Here is a 16,691-nt window from a genome sequence, read left to right as displayed (position 1 = left end):
TGATGAGCAGTAAAATGGCGATTTATTCAAGCTAACACACATATATATACCCTATGCCCTTCGTGTACGCCCACTGGAAACGTATACATCATATATCTTGATGGCATGGGGATGGACCTATCTTGTCACAGCCCGAAAAGCGCACACTCGCCTAATACAACATTTCCCCCTCCCCATGCCAAGAAAGCCTTACCCCGTTACAATGCGAACGCTAGTCCTAATCTGAATTATATAAAGGTGTTAGTCCTTATCTAAACAAGTAATTTATAAAGGGAGATATGCAGATTGCAAAGCATGCAGAGATAAGCGATGCTATATCTAACAATATTAGTAGTTTCTAATTAATACGTTCAAGGCACCTTTGGTTATATTATAACATTCATCCTTCTGCTCAGAGTTTCGCATATAACCGCTGGAGCTCCATTTTCTCATTGAACACTCCTTCTATCATACCTTGTAAACAACCTTGTAGACATCTAAATATACATGGCACACATATAATTAATGCAAGAAATATAAGAAGCCCTATCACTAATGCCTTAAGTAGCTGTTTGAGCCATGTCTCAATACCTCCAAACAGACTTCCCAGCCAATCTCCAAAAGGATCATCCTGGATGCCAACCTTCTTGGTGTGTTCTTGTAACCACCCCAACTTCTTGTGCAACAACTCACTATGATCACTCAAGTTAAAACAACACATCCCTTCAAAGTCCTTACACCCATGACCTTGTGCCAGAAGTAAGAAATCAATTGCCGCTCTGTTTTGGAGCACAGCGTGTCTAATGCTCTCTACATCTATAAGCAAATCTGAGAGTAGCCGAGAGGTAACATTAGCCTGTTTAACAGTCCAACAGGCCAGTCTCTCGATTTCTTTTAAAGCGTGTGCAGCAGCCACCCCGGGAGCAGAGAAAGAAGCAAAGACTCTAGCAGTGGGTCCCCATAACCTTACGTCGTCCCCGCAGTCAGGCTCCAGAGCATGCATATCCCTTTTGGCTCGCGAATGATTAAATGCCTTATAGATCTCAAAGATACTTGGGGATAAGATGGTCAATTTCCCCAGATAGCAAGGACCTCCTACTGGGTTCTTAGGAATCCCTTGCCAAGCACGATCCCCACAAATAAGAAATATTCCTGGTGGTAAGGCTTTTGCAGTATCATTGTTCCAAAGTTCTCCCATGAACGAAAATGATCCTTTGGGGATAGGGAAAACACAACAACCTGTGTTGAATGCCATATCTTCACAGTCGACCTTTCGGACAGACCCATCCGTCCTGCTAATATTAACAATCTCACCTATTGAGATGTTTATAGGACAATCTCCAGAACGATAAGGCACCGATCCGTTAGGGTAAAACCCACAATATCCTCCATCAATATCAAAGGTCTCATCATCACGGGGATACACAAGGGTATAGGGGACAGTTTGATTAGTTTTCGGGTCCCAGTAGGGGTCCTCTGGACCAAGAAGTTGCTGCCTAGTCAGAGACAACCTTTTCATTGAGCCAAAGATCATGCACCCAGGGGACAACCATTGTGAGCTATTCTTGTCCCAAGTATCATTTTGTACCATTTGCGAGCCAAGTAAATCCAGCTGCTGGGGCTCCTCGGGAAGAGTGATGTTTAACCTACAAATAGTACAAGCCATTTTCCTTCCGAGATAGTATACGGAATCATTTCCCAGCCACCTCCAAGTTCTTTCTAGTCCATTGCAGTACCGCAAACAGCCACTCTTTTTCCCAAGGTAACCCTTAAACGCAGAGTCATCCCATTCTGGGACCCCTATAAGGCATGTTTGAAAGGGTGACGTAGCTGACTGTAATGCAAGACAAAAGTCTGTTCTTCCTGTCTGATTAGCCCATGTAACCCATAAGTTCCCCGGTTCTTGAATCAAATGAATGCCCCCCAACGGCGACCAACACAGACACAAAAGGCACAACAGCATTAGCATGGTAGTTCTCGTTGGCAGCAAGGGTTGTTTCTCCGAGTTCTCAGGTTTCTTTTTCTTCGGTATCCACGAGAAAGTCCTTCTGAGCTCCTTTGGTTCGGGATTCATTGGGCGTCCGATCAGCAGGTCCTATAAGAGGATACTCAGCTCTTGTTAACTCCCTGATGATTTCTTTTTTGCCACCAATCTCTGGCTTAATTTTTCTTGATGGCACCCAACGTATAACTCCCGTATCCTTGCGTTTTATTGCTGCGTATCCCCTTCCCCAGACCAATATGGACCATCCCGACTCCCAGGACCCATTGTCCAACTTAACCTTTACTGGTGGGCCTTCCTCGATAATTTTCGGCTGCCAATGTCTCTGTATGGGGGTCCTTGAATTTTCCCCTCGCTCAAAATGATTTAATGCATATAGCGCACGGGCCAAAATTTCACCTTGCTGTGATACCGGGATTTTTCCTGAATACCCTTCCCCCTCCCCAAGCACACGAATCTTTTCCTTGAGGAAACGATTGGCCCTTTCTACGATGGCCTGAACATGTGAGTTTCCCGGAATTCCCGTAGTATGTGTGATGTTCCATCGGGCTAGCCACTCTTTGGACGAGCGTGAAACGAAACAAGGACCATTGTCTGTCTTTATGTGGCGTGGCATTCCCAAAACTGCTATGGCCGTGGCCCAGTGGTGTTGCGCTGCTGTAGAATTCGTACGGCCATGTTGGGTAGCCACAATGACAGTAGAAGATGTGTCAATCGTTACAGCGAGCCACTGCCTTGGGGCCATTCGCGGTTCCATTGTAAAGTCTGTCTTCCAGACATCCAATGGGGCAAGACCACGAGGATTAACCCCTGCCCCCAATGCTGGCGCTGAATTACAGTGCAGACAGGTTTGAACGACCTCCCTCGCAACAGTAACTGGAATGGAGCAGGCCCGAGCCAACGCCTTAGCCCCTATGTGCAATGCAGAATGAAGGTCACGAGCCTCCTGCAGGGTATATATCTGACCCCCGGCCATTCGATCTGCGACTTCATTTCCGGCTGTAAAAAATCCTGGGACATCAGAATGGCTACGGACATGGAGGACAGCCACTGGTGCAGTCCTGGCTACTAGAGCGTCCTCTAGCAGGGCTGCAGCCATTGTGTTCGGCTGCCCTTCTTTTCCCATCCGCAAGAGCATCCTAGCTACGAACACAGAATCAGTAACAATGTTGCAGGGAGTCTGGGGCCAGAGGCATAGTGCCACTGCCACTGCCCTGGCTTCAAGCATTTGGACGCTTGCCATACTATCGGATATCAACTTTGATTCCCATTCACCAGCAGGACCCCGCCAAACAGCCACCCCCTGGCCTGTCGCAGACGAGGCATCAGTGAAAATCGTGGGACCATCCACAGGGATGTCCAATACCCTAATTCGCAATGATATTTGGAGAGGTCTTGCCAGATCGAAAATTGGCAGCGAGTCTGAATAGCTAAACTTGCCACTGAAGTCATACACAGCCAACGAGACCTCATCTGGCAGAGGCTGAACATTCCGAAAGGTCCCTGGCAAGTATATGACGTCCAGGTCCTTCCTGAAGGCTCTCACCGCTGTGAGGCGAGCCTTTCGGAGCAAAGATGATAACTGCTCCAACCACGGAGTGAACGCTCTTACCGGCTGGGCGGAAAACAACCAGCATAACGGACGAGGGCGAGAGCTAAGGGTATGCCCTACCACCGCAGCTGATCCCTGCTGTGTCATGGTTTTGTAATTTTGTAATTTTGCTATCAGTATTCCACATCATAACATCATGTAAAGTATGGATACTTCTGTTGAATGTGCAGTCCACAGAAGAAGACTACATATCCCAGAGAACAACAGGAGTAACAATAAGTCACGGGACCAGGACTCTATATAATCTCGTTCCCAGGCTGGAGTGCCCTCCTTCTTCTCTCGAACTTCTCGGAGAGTGGGAAGCGTTCCAGCCGTGTCGCCTAGAGTTCACAGTAGGCCTCTCGGTTTTCGGAGACTCTCTCTCTCTGTTTCGTTCGATTTTGTTAGCCTTAATTATATTATATTGTGTTATCTTGTATTTCGATATCATATTTAGTAAAATAAGTTTTTCCTCCTTAGATTGTCGCTGTTTTATCCCACTCCCCTTTTCCCCCTCCTTTCCGGGCCCCGGGGGGGGGCGCGGGGTGGCTTCCCCTGTCACGGGCATAGGTAAATCTAAGTAACCCGTGACAGATTTTTGGTGGAGGATGCGGGCATAGAGCTTTTTAGCTTTTAGAACAACTCTCTCTTTGCTCTTAAAGAGCTTCGTTACGGGAGTGTTGGGAGTGTTATCTTTCCATAGCTGCTCACGGAGAACGTGACCTTGAAATACCAGACAAATTGTCAACATTAAGGGCTGCTGCACATTCTCAGCACTGCTATCTAACTTTTGTGTAGAAAACAAAGGGATTTCTTTCTCCCTTAGAGCAAAGCTAGCTAGCTCTGACTTTTACAGAGCCTGCCAGCTATGAATCCACTCTCCATCCCAGTTGCTCTGTTTAAGGGATTGAAAGCAATTATGATCTTCTTAAAGTATTGGTCAACTATTAACACCATAATTTGGTGTTGTGGAATTGTGCAGATATATAGCCTAATAAGGTGGATACTGATGGAGACACCTGCCTGGTACTTTTATGAGATGTGGTATGGTCAGAATTTTGGCATCTATACCCCAGATGGAATTGTGAATCTTACAAACACTTGCATCCCAGATGGAACAGGCAATTTTACAAATACTTGCATCCCAGATGGAACAGGCAATTTTACAAACACCACCATGTTTAATTCATTGTACAGGCTAAAAAAACCCTTTTTATTTAGGTTGTACTCTCAGATTTCCACACGCTTTTCAATAACTGAGATAGGGTTCATACTTGCATTCATGTTATCACTATCAATGCATGCATATATGTTCCTATGCATTCGTTCTATGCGGAAGTCTCCTCCAGAACCAGAGAATGATGACTGGCAGGGAATATGGAAAGGTTTAGGAAAAGTCTTAGAAGCATGGGGACCCGCAGTGTCATGGGATTTCACTCTTGAACACCTAAGGGACCCTAAGAAATTAAGTGAGTATTTGGGTCAGAGATCTAAGGAGGTAAACCTTATGTGGGGTTTGGCTTATGCATACCGTGCTTTGTATCGTACTATTCTGGAGAGAGAGAGTTTCCGATCTGAGATTCAAGACCAAGTTAACTCTGATCAGTCACAGGAGGCATCAGTAGCAATATCAGTTGCCCCTGTGGAAGGCAAGAAATGGAAACGGGTGTCCATGCGTCTAGAACGAAAAGGAGAAGCACAGGGGGGGGCAGCAGAAGACTCAGGTGCTGGGCATGGAGCAGTACCGAAAAAAGCAAAGGCAAAAACCAAGAGGCATGAAGAAGAGACTGATGATGAGGAGGAAATCACCTATTGTCGACCTCTGAAGCTGACTGAAATCCAAGGCTCAAGAAAGGAGTTCACACGGCGTCAAGATGAAGGTATCCTTGCTTGGTTGCTTCGCTGCTGGGACAACGGGGCCAACAGCTTGTCTCTAGATGGTAATGAAGCTCGCCAACTAGGAAGCATTGCCCAAGATGCAGGTATCGACAGAGGGATTAGCAGATGTTCGGATGGAGCTGCCACTCTCTGGTTGCGGCTGTTAGAAGCCGTGAGAGAAAGGTACCCCTATAAGGATGCTTTGAAGCCTAAATTTGATAGTTGGAATACCGTCCAAAAAGGTATTCAGCGCCTGAGGGAATTGGCCATGGCGAAAATGTTGTACAGCCCTGATCCAAGCGAACTTGACCCTGAGAGAGTGAGGGCCGATCCTGACATGTGGCAGAAAATCACAAGTACAGCACCAGAGAGAATTGCACAGTCGTTGGTATCAGGATCTAAAGGATTCGTGGACAGATGGCCCCGAGTTGTTGAGCTGATTATAATGCTTCAAACCACCGATCAGCAGCTCCCCCAACTGCATGCCGCAGTTTCTGCCATCTCACGGCTAGAAAACCGAGTAGATGAAATGTGCAAGAAATTGTTTCCATCAACTAATTGTAATGATCCCGTAATAGTATCAGAAACAACTGATGAAGGTCAATCCTCGTACGGGCCACCAGGTCTAATGAAGGATCTGATCAAACTAGTCCAGTCCTACTCCCCACCTGCATCATCAAAAGTCTCAGCTGTTAAACGCACACGCTTCCCAGCTCGAGCAAAGAACAACAGTACGATTGCACCGCGTGTTTCCATGTGGCGCTACCTACGTGACCGTGGAGAAGACATGAGGAAGTGGCATGATCAGCCCACGTCTGCACTACGAGCACGGGTGAAAGAACTACTAGACATACCAACCACCAGTGGAGTTGCTCCAGTCATCACAGGTAACCAATAGAGGGGCCCTGCCCTCAGTCAGGGGAGGGAAAGGGATAATAGAGTTTATTGGACTGTGTGGATTCGATGGCCTGGCACATCAGAACCACAGGAATATAAGGCGCTGGTGGATACCGGTGCACAGTGCACCCTAATGCCCTCCAGTCATGAAGGGACAGAATCAATCCATATTTCTGGAGTGACTGGGGGCTCTCAAGAATTGACTGTGCTGGAGGCTGAAATAAGCCTCACTGGCAAAGACTGGCAAAAACATCCTATTGTGACTGGCCCAGGGGCTCCATGTATACTGGGTATTGATTACCTCAGAAGGGGGCATTTCAAGGATCCTAAGGGGTATCGATGGGCCTTTGGGATAGCTGCTGTAGACATGGACAACATTAAGCAGCTGTCTGTTTTTCCTGGCCTGTCAGAGGACCCGTCTGTTGTGGGGCTGCTACGAGTAAAAGAGCAGCAGGTACCGATTGCTACAAAGACAGTGCACAGACGGCAGTATCGCACCAACAGGGATTCCTTGCTCCCCATTCATGATTTGATTCGCCAGTTGGAGAATCAGGGAGTGATCAGTAAAACTCACCTTTTAACAGTCCCATATGGCCAGTGCGTAAAGCCAGTGGAGAATGGAGGCTGACAGTAGACTACCGTGGCCTGAATGAGGTCACACCCCCATTGAGCGCTGCTGTGCCGGATATGTTGGAACTCCAGTACGAGCTGGAGTCAAAAGCAGCCAAATGGTATGCCACCATTGACATTGCCAATGCCTTCTTTTCTATTCCTTTGGCCGCAGAATGCAAGCCACAGTTTGCCTTCACCTGGAGGGGCATTCAGTATACTTGGAACCGTTTGCCCCAGGGGTGGAAACACAGCCCAACCATTTGCCATGGGTTGGTCCAAACTGTACTGGAACAGGGTGGTGCTCCTGAACACCTGCAGTACATTGATGACATTGTTGTGTGGGGCGATACAGCAGAAGAAGTTTTCACAAAAGGAGAGCAGATAATCCAAATTCTTCTACAAGCTGGCTTTGCTATTAAGCGAAGCAAAGTAAAAGGACCTGCCCAGGAAATTCAGTTCTTAGGTATAAAGTGGCAGGATGGACGTCGTCACATCCCAGCAGATGTGATCGACAAAATCACTGCCATGTCTCCACCAACTAGCAAGAAAGAGACACAATCTTTCCTGGGTGCAGTGGGCTTTTGGAGGATGCACATTCCAAACTACAGCCTCATTGTAAGCCCCCTTTATCAGGTAACGCGGAAGAAGAATGATTTTGCATGGGGCCCTGAGCAGCAGCAGGCTTTTGAACAGATTAAACAAGAGATAGCCCGTGCTGTAGCCCTGGGGCCAGTACGGACTGGACAGGATGTAAAGAACATCCTCTATACTGCTGCTGGAGAGAAAGGCCCCACTTGGAGTTTGTGGCAAAGAGCCTCAGGAGAGACCCGAGGCCGACCCCTGGGATTCTGGAGTCGATCATATAAGGGGTCTGAAGAGTGCTACACTCCAACTGAGAAGGAGATCTTAGACGCGTATGAGGGGGTTCGGGCTGCTTCCGAAGTAGTCGGGACTGAAACACAGCTCCTTTTGGCACCTCGACTGCCAGTGCTGAACTGGATGTTCAAAGGACAGGTTCCCTCCACCCATCATGCTACCGATGTCACTTGGAGCAAGTGGATTACGCTGATTATACAGCGAGCGCGAATGGGAAACCTCAATCATCCAGGAATCCTAGAGGTAATCATGGACTGGCCTGAAGATAAAAAGTTTGGAACATCACCAGCAGAAGAGATGTCACATGCTAAAGAGGCCCCACCATACAACGAATGACCAGAAAATGAAAAGAAATATGCCCTATTCACTGACGGATCATGTCGCATTGTAGGGAAGCATCGCAAATGGAAAGCTGCTGTGTGGAGCCCCGCACGACAGGTTGCAGAGGCCACTGAAGGTAAAGGAGAATCAAGTCAATTCGCAGAGGTAAAGGCTGTTCAGCTAGCTTTAGATGTGGCTGAACGGGAGAGGTGGCCAATGCTGTATCTTTATACTGACTCATGGATGGTGGCAAATTGCCTCTTGGGGGTGGTTACAGCGGTGGGAACAAAATAACTAGCAACGGAGGGGTAAACCTGTTTGGGCCGCTGAACTATGGAAGGACATTGCTGACCGAACAAAGAATATGGTTGTAAAGGTGCGTCACATGGATGCACATGTACCCAAAAGTCGGGCTACTGAAGAACAACAAAACAACCATCAGGTAGATAAAGCTGCCAGAATTGAGGTGTCTCAAATCGACTTGGACTGGCAGAATAAGGGCGAATTATTTCTAGCTCGATGGGCTCATGAGACCTTAGATCATCAAGGAAGAGACACGACATATAAGTGGGCCTTAATGGGGGGTGGACTTAACCATGGACGCTATTGCGCAGATTATTCATGATTGTGAAACATGTGCCATAATTAAACAAGCCAAAAGGATGAAACCTCTCTGGGAGGAAGGGCGATGGCAAAAGTATAAATATGGGGAGGCGTGGCAGGTTGATTATATCACCTTGCCACGATCTCGCAGTGGTAAGTGTTATGTACTCACCATGGTAGAGGCAACCACTGGGTGGCTTGAAACATACGCAGTACCCCATGCTACTGCTCAAAACACCATATTAGGTCTTGAGAAACAAGTCCTATGGCGACATGGCACCCCAGAAAGAATTGAATCTGATAATGGGACACATTTCAAAAATTGTCTTATAAATACTTGGGCCAAATTTCATGGCATTGAGTGGATTTCTCATATTCCCTACCATGCACCAGCTTCTGGTAAAATTGAACGATATAATGGGTTGTTAAAAACTATGTTGAAAGCAATGGGTGGTGGAACATTTAAGCACTGGGAGAAGAATCTGGCAGAAGCCACTTGGTTGGTCAATACTAGAGGATCTGTCAATCGTGATGGTCCTAGTCAATCTAGCCCCCTACACACTATAGAAGGAGATAAGGTCCCTGTTGTACATGTAAAGAACATGTTGGGAAAAGCTGTTTGGGTCCTTCCAGCTTCTGGAAAGGGCAAACCTATCCGTGGAACTGTCTTTGCCCAGGGACCTGGGTGCACTTGGCGGGTAATGCAGAAGGATGGGGATGTTCAGTGTGTACCACAAGGGAATTTGATGTTGGGGGAGTGCAGTCAATAATTTTATGTATCTATATATATATATACGTTTGCATGTGTAGTGTATTTTAGTTATTATAGTTATACATTTAGTTATGTTACATGGAATTCTACTATTTAGCTATCATAGATTTACATACGTGTATATATATGTATATATATATTAACCATGATGTAATAATGTAGAATAAGGGGTGGAATGTCATGGTTCTGTAATTTTGTAATTTTGCTATCAGTATTCCACATCATAACATCATGTAAAGTATGGATACTTCTATTGAATGTGCAGTCCACAGAAGACTACATATCCCAGAGAACAACATGGTCAGTGATAAGTCACGGGGCCAGGACGCTATATAATCTTGTTCCCAGGCTGAAATGTTCTTCTTCTCTCGAACTTCTAGGAGAGTGGGAAGCGTTCCAGCCATGTTGCCTAGAGTTCACAGTAGGCCTCTCGGTTTTCGGGGACTCTCTCTCTCTGTTCGTTCGATTTATTAGCCTCAATTATATTAAATTGTGTTATCTTGTATTTCGATATCATATTTAGTAAAATAAGTTTTTCCTCCATAGACTGCCACTGTTTTTATCCCATTTCCCTTTTCCCCCTCCTTTCCGGGCCCCGGGGGGCCCTACGGGGCATGGGTAAATCAAAGTAACCCATGACAGGGTCCCATATTGGGTTGTGGGGCCTGTATGGCATCTGTGGGGCCCATATGGGGTCTATGGGGCCCATATGGGGTTGTGGGGCACAGATGGCGTTGTGGGGCCCATATGGGGTTGTGGCACCTGTATGTGATTGTGGCGCCTGTTTGGGGTCTATGGAGCCTATACGGTGCTGTGGCTCTCATATGTGGTTGTGGGGCATGTATAAGGTTGCGGGGCCTTTATGGGGTTGTTGGGCCTGTATGTGGTTGTGAGGCCATATGGTGTTGTGGAGGCTGTATGGGATTCTATGGGGCCAATATGGGGTCTATGGGCCTATAAGGGTCTATGGGGCTCATACGTGGTTTTGGGGCCCATATGTGGTTGTGGGGCCTGTATGGAGTCTATGGGGCCCATATGGGGTTGTGTGGCCTATATGGGGTCTATGGGGCTCATACGTGGTTTTGGGGCCCATATGTGATTGTGGGGCCTGTATGGGGTCTATGGGGTCCATATGGGGTTGTGGGACTCATATGGGGTCAAAAAGGCACATAAAGGGTTGTGGGGCCCTTATGTGTTTGTGGGGCTTATATGGGGTTGTGGGGCCTGTATGGGATTCTATGGGACACATATGGGGTTGTGTGGCCTATATGGGGTTGTGGGGCTCATATGTGGTTGTGGGGTCTGTATGGGATCTATGGGGCCTGTATGGGGTTGTGCGGCCTATATGAGGCCTATGGGGCCCATATGGGGTTTTGGGGACGGTATGGGGTCTATGAGGTCTATATGGAGTTGTTGGGCCTGTATGGGGTTGTGGGGACTATATGGGGTCTATGGGGCCCATATGGGATTGTGGGGCTGTCACGGTTTGAACTAAAAATCCACCTGCGTCCGTGACAGGGGACCGTGGGCCCCGGAGGGGCCCTAGGCCGAAAGGAAAAAAATTAATTAGGAAAAGAAAACAGCGGCAACGATCTAAGGAGGCACACTTATTTACTAAATACTATATCAAAATACAGGATAACACAATATAATACAATATAATTGAAAATTGAGCTAACGAATCAAGCAAAATAGGAGAGAGAATGAGTCCCGTAACCGAGAGGCCTACTGTGAAATCTAGGCGAGACGGCTGAAGGCTCCCACACACTCCCCTGAATGCCGGAACTCGAAAGACGTCAGTCTATTCTGCGACTGAGTTAATATAGAGTCCAGGTCCCGTGACCTATCGTGTTGTTCCCTGGGAGATGTAGTCTTCTTCTGTAAGTTGCAGATTCAGTAAAATTATTCATGCTTTATATGATGTTATGATGTGGAATACTGATAGCAAAAATTACAAAATTATTAAACCATGACATTCCACCCCTTATTCTACATCATTACATTATGTTTATACATACATACACACTCATATGTATAATTGTGAATAATCAGCAACCTTATTTTTTCTCAACAATTTATATTTATTCCATACAAATCCCTAAGTTGAGAACAAAACTCTGTAACCTAACCTACTATTTATTAATTTTGAGAAAATAGCAAAACTGCCAGAAAAAGGAAAACGTGTCAGCGGTAGAGGGAAAAGGCAGCGCTAGTAGGGCGTCCCCCACATCAAGGTGCACTCATCTTTTCCCAGCCACCACAGCAGATTTCCTTTTGACTTATACTTCTTTCCATGTGTGCTCTACACATGCATGGCCAGTGCACGATATAGAGTCCAGATGGAAAAACTTGCTTACAAAATGCCCAATTAAGGTATATAGGAAGAAGTGTTTCCTTAACATTAATCCACTCTATCTTAAGTCCTGTACCTAACTGAACTATCTTGCACCTAATTGAAATATTTTCTGAGACTCTACCTATATATTTACAGGAAAATCATTGGCTGCACTCCCCCAACATCAAATTCCCTTGTGGTACACATTGGACATTCCCATTTTTGTCCATCACCCACCACGTGCACCCAGGTCCCTGAGCAAAGACAGTACCCCGGAGAGGTTTGCCCTTTCCAGACGCTGGAAGGACCCAAACTGTCTTTCCTAAGATCTCCTTCTCAGTTGGAGTGTAGCGCTCCTCAGACCCTTTATATGCTCGACTCCAAAATCCTAGGGGTCGGCCTCGGGTCTCTCCTGAGGCTCTTTGCCACAAACTCCAGGTGGGACCTTTCTCTCCAGCAGCAGTGTAGAGGATGTTCTTCACATCCTGTCCCGTCCGTACTGGCCCCAAGGCCACGGCACGGGCTATTTCTTGTTTTATCTGCTCAAAAGCCTGCTGCTGCTCAGGACCCCATGAGACATTATTCTTCTTCCGTGTTACCTGATAGAGAGGGCTCACTATGTGACTGTAGTTTGGGACATGCATTCTCCAAAAGCCCACTACTCCCAGAAAAGATTGGGTCTCTGTTTTATTTGTGGGCGGAGACATAGCAGTGATTTTGTCAATCACATCTGCTGGGATGTGACGACGTCCATCTTGCCATTTTATGCCTAAGAACTGGATTTCCTGGGCAGGCCCCTTCACCTTGCTGCGCTTTATGGCAAAACCAGCTTTCAAAAGAATTTGGATTATCTGTTTCCCTTTCTTGGAAACCTCTGCTGCTGTATGGCCCCACACTACAATGTCATCAATTTACTGCAAGTGCTCAGGAGCATTACCCTGTTCCAAAACAGCTTGGATCAATCCATGGCAAATTGTTGGGCTGTGCTTCCACCCCTGGGGTAAACGGTTCCAGGTATACTGAATACCTCTCCAGGTAAAAGCAAACTGTGGCCTACATTTTGCAGCCAATGGGATGGAAAAGAAGGCATTAGCAATATCAATGGTGGCATACCACCTAGCTTCATTTGACTCCAGTTCATACTGGAGTTCTAGCATGTCTGGTACAGCAGCACTTAATGGAGGTGTAACTTCATTCAGGCCATGGTAATCTACCGTCAGCCTCCTTTCCCCACTGCTTTTACGCACTGGCCATATGGGGCTGTTAAAAGGCGAGTGTGTTTTGCTAATCACTCCCTGATTTTCTAATTGGCGAATTAGCTTGTGAATGGGGAGCAATGAGTCCCTATTTGTGCGGTACTGCCGTCTGTGAACCACTTTGGTGGCAATTGGTACCTCTTGGTCTTTTACCTGGAGCAACCCCACAGCAGAAGGATCATCTGACAGACCAGGTAAAGTTGACAGCTGCTTAACACCATTTGTGTTTACAGCAGCTATCCCAAAGGCCCATCGATACCCCTTGGGATCCTTGAAATATCCCATCCTAAGGTAATCGATTCCCAGTATACATGGAGCCTCTGGACCAGTCACAATAGGGTGCATTCGCCAGTTTTTACCAGTGAGGCTTATTTCGGCCTCCAACATAGTCAATTCTTGGGAACCCCCAGTCACTCCATGGATATATATTGGTTGTGTCCCTTGGTGACTTGAGGGCATTAGGGTGCATTGTGCACCAGTGTCCACCAAGGCTTTATATTTCTGTGGTTGAGATGTGCCAGGCCACTTAATCCACACAGTCCAGTATACTCTGTTGTCCCTTTCCCCCCCCTGGCTGGGGGCAGGGCCCCTCTATTGTTTACCTCGTTGACTTGCAGCAACTGGAACTCTCCCCTTCTTGGAAGAGTTCACCTTGGTAGTTGTTTCACCTTGTAATTCTTTCACTCGTGCCTGAAGTGCAGAAGTGGATGAATTACACCACTTCTTCATGTCCTCCCCATGACTACAGAGGAAAAGCAACAAGGCAAGACGTGTAGTCTCATCGTTGATTCGAGGTGACTTATCATCGTCATTTGCTTGAATACGAGGACGTCTCTTTTTAATGGTTGAGATTTTCGATGATACAGGTCGAGAGGAACTCATGTTGTTTAGCTTCCTCAATAGGCGATTGTGGAAATCCTGGTTTCCATCATCTTGTACCACCGTGGATTCATCTACATCACGCACATTAGCCAATTTGTCAATAATATCATTTTGTGTTCCCTCCACTTCGTTTAACCTTTCCACAATTTTGACAATGGCTGAAGTATACAGATTAACTTCTGTGGCGCTTATAAATAATTCAAGTTCCTGAAGTCTGCTAATTAGTTCATTCACAAAGGGTTTCCTGTCCCCTTTGCCATATACTAATGCAAGTGCACTGGCATTCTTTTCTGGAGCTGCTTTTGTAATGTCACGCCACATTAGTCGTGGAACGCGGACTGCTTCAGGATCATGTAATTGGTCTGGATCATTACGATTGAACTCGCGGCTGTATAGCATTTCCACCAGAGCATTTTCTCTCAAAAATTGGATACCTTTCTCAATATCAGTCCATTTCTTTCTCTCAGGCTCCAAGTCCCGTTTAAAGGGGAATCTATCTCTTACCGCTATCAACATCCGCTTCCAGAGGGTGTAGGACCGATTTTGGCATGTGCCAATACCTCTGTCCACACGTGGGTCCCTGGAAATGCTACCCAGTTGGCGAGCTTCACTGCCATCGAGCCACGCACTGTTGGCGCCATTGTCCCAGCAGTGAAGTAACCAAGTGACCATATTTTCTTTTGGCTGACGTGTGTAATCCTTTCTTAGATCTCGAATTTCACTCAGTTTAAAAGATCGATCAATAATGGTCGTAATACTTTGCTCACCTTTTGCTCTATCAAGAGTCCCAGGTGTTGATGGTGGCAACTGTGTTGATGAGGCTGCCCCATCTATACGTTTGGACTTGAGAAATTCTCGTAAAGAAAAAGTAGCTTTTGGCTCCTCTTCTGACTCTGACCCTGACGCTGATGCTTGTGTTATTTCCTCCAGGTAACCCTCCTTCTTTTTCCTCTCTCCTAACTTTCTCTGCTCCTCTAACTTCTTCTGCTCCTCTATCATCTTCTGCTCCTCTATCATCTTCTTATACCCCTCTAACATCCTCTGCTCCTCCAACTTCTTCTGGTCTTCTGACTTCCCCTGCTCTCCCGAGTCCCCCGAGTCTCCTGAGTCCTGCTCTCCTAACTCCCTCCGCTCTTCTAACTCCTTCTGCATTTTCTCTAACTGAGTTGAAACTTGTTTTGTCTTTCGCCCTCTTACAGGGGCAACCAACATTGTATCTGGTGTCCCCGATGGTTGGTCAAATTGAACTACATGTGCCCCCAGTGGCTGGCCAATTTGGACTACATGTGCCCCTGGTAGTTGGTTAAATACATTCAACTCACCCTGGAGGGCACATAGCTGGTCTCGGAGAGCGTTCCGCTCAAACTGGACGGCACCAAGCTCAGTCTGGAGGCTGTTGTAGTTGGACTGGAGAGTGTTGTACCCAAACCGGAGGACGTTATGCTCGGCCTGGAGGGCAGTGTGCTCAGTCTGGAGAGTGTTGAGCTCGGTCCGGAGGGCATTGTGCTCAGTCTGAAGAGCGTTATGCTCGGACTGGAGGGCATTGTGCTCAGTCTGAAGAGCGTTATGCTCGGACCGGAGGGCATTATGCACAGACTGAAGAGTGTTGTGCTCGGACTGGAGGGTGTCGCAGTTGGATTGGAAGGCATCATGCTTGGCCTGGAGGGTGCCGCACTCAGACTGGATGGCGTCATACTTGGACTGGAGAGTGTTGTGCTCGGTCTGGAGGGCATTGTGCTCGGTCCGTAGGGCATCGCGCTCAGTCTGGAGAGTGTTGTACTCGGACCGGAGGGCGCTGTGCTCGGACTGGAGAGTGTCGTGCTCGGACCGGAGGGCGCTGTGCTCGGACTGGAGAGTGTCATGCTCGAACCGGAGGGTGCTGTGCTCGGACTGGAGAGTGTCATGCTCAGACCGGAGGGCGCTGTGCTCGGACTGGAGAGTGTTGAGTTGGGATTGCAGGGAGCTTTTCTCATCCCAAAGTTTTTCTGCGTCAGCTCTAAGATTCTCTTTCTCGTACCAGATTGAGTCTCGTTGGTACAGGAGATCTTTTCTCTCAGCCTCAAAAGCTTTTTCTCTCTCTACCTTCTCATCCCAAAGTTTTTCTGCGTCAGCTCTAAGACTCTCTTTCTCATACGAGATTGAGTCTCGTTGGTACAGGAGATCTTTTCTCTCGGCTTCAAAAGCTTTTTCTCTCTCTACCTTCTCAGTCCAAAGATTTTCTGCCTCAGCTATAAGACTCTCCTTCTCGGCCCTGAGACTCTCTCTCTCAGCTTCAAAAACTTCCCTCTCAGGAATGGTATTGACTAAGGCCCGATAAGCATTAGCTAGGCCCAAAATCATTTGTGCCTCCTGAGATCTGCCTGAGCCACAACATTCCTGCCTCAAATATGCAATCAAACTCTCAGGATTCTTCAAGTGTTCAGGAGTGAAGCTCCATAACACTGAAGATGTCTGTCCTTTGAGAATCTCTCCAAAACCTATCCACACTCCCTGCCACTCAGTATTCTCTGGTTCTAGGGAAGACTTCCTCCGGATGTTATAAATCCAGATACTGAGTGAGATTATTACAATAATCAACAGTAAGATCAGGGAGATTAAGAGTGTGGCCCACTGATCATTCAAAAACTGCATAAAGGATTCATAGAAAGAAAGAGGAGCACGCTTAAAAATCACCATTTCTGTATAAT

At 47.0% G+C, this 16,691-nt stretch overlaps 1 protein-coding gene across 1 annotated transcript; it reads right to left on the bottom strand.

Annotated features, from left to right (window-relative positions):
• Positions 1–1,895, bottom strand: LOC146754613 (uncharacterized). Its single transcript, XM_085527547.1, has one exon. The coding sequence runs from the start codon at positions 1,643–1,645 to the stop codon at positions 392–394; it is 1,254 nt and encodes a 417-aa protein (XP_085383673.1). The 5' UTR covers positions 1,646–1,895; the 3' UTR covers positions 1–391.
• Positions 1,896–16,691: the final 14,796 nt, after the last annotated feature.

Source organism: Coturnix japonica, chromosome W, assembly GCF_054131305.1.
Source record: "Coturnix japonica strain WE chromosome W, WE-NBRP24, whole genome shotgun sequence".
In the NCBI taxonomy this organism is placed as follows: domain Eukaryota; kingdom Metazoa; phylum Chordata; class Aves; order Galliformes; family Phasianidae; genus Coturnix; species Coturnix japonica.
The sequence above is the reverse complement of the archived record's forward strand: the minus strand, read 5'-3'. Positions and strand labels throughout refer to the sequence as shown.

Bases quoted from the DNA above. Each gene is read 5' to 3' on its own strand.
- LOC146754613 (XM_085527547.1), bottom strand. From the start codon at position 1,645: ATGGCTTGTACTATTTGTAGGTTAAACATCACTCTTCCCGAGGAGCCC.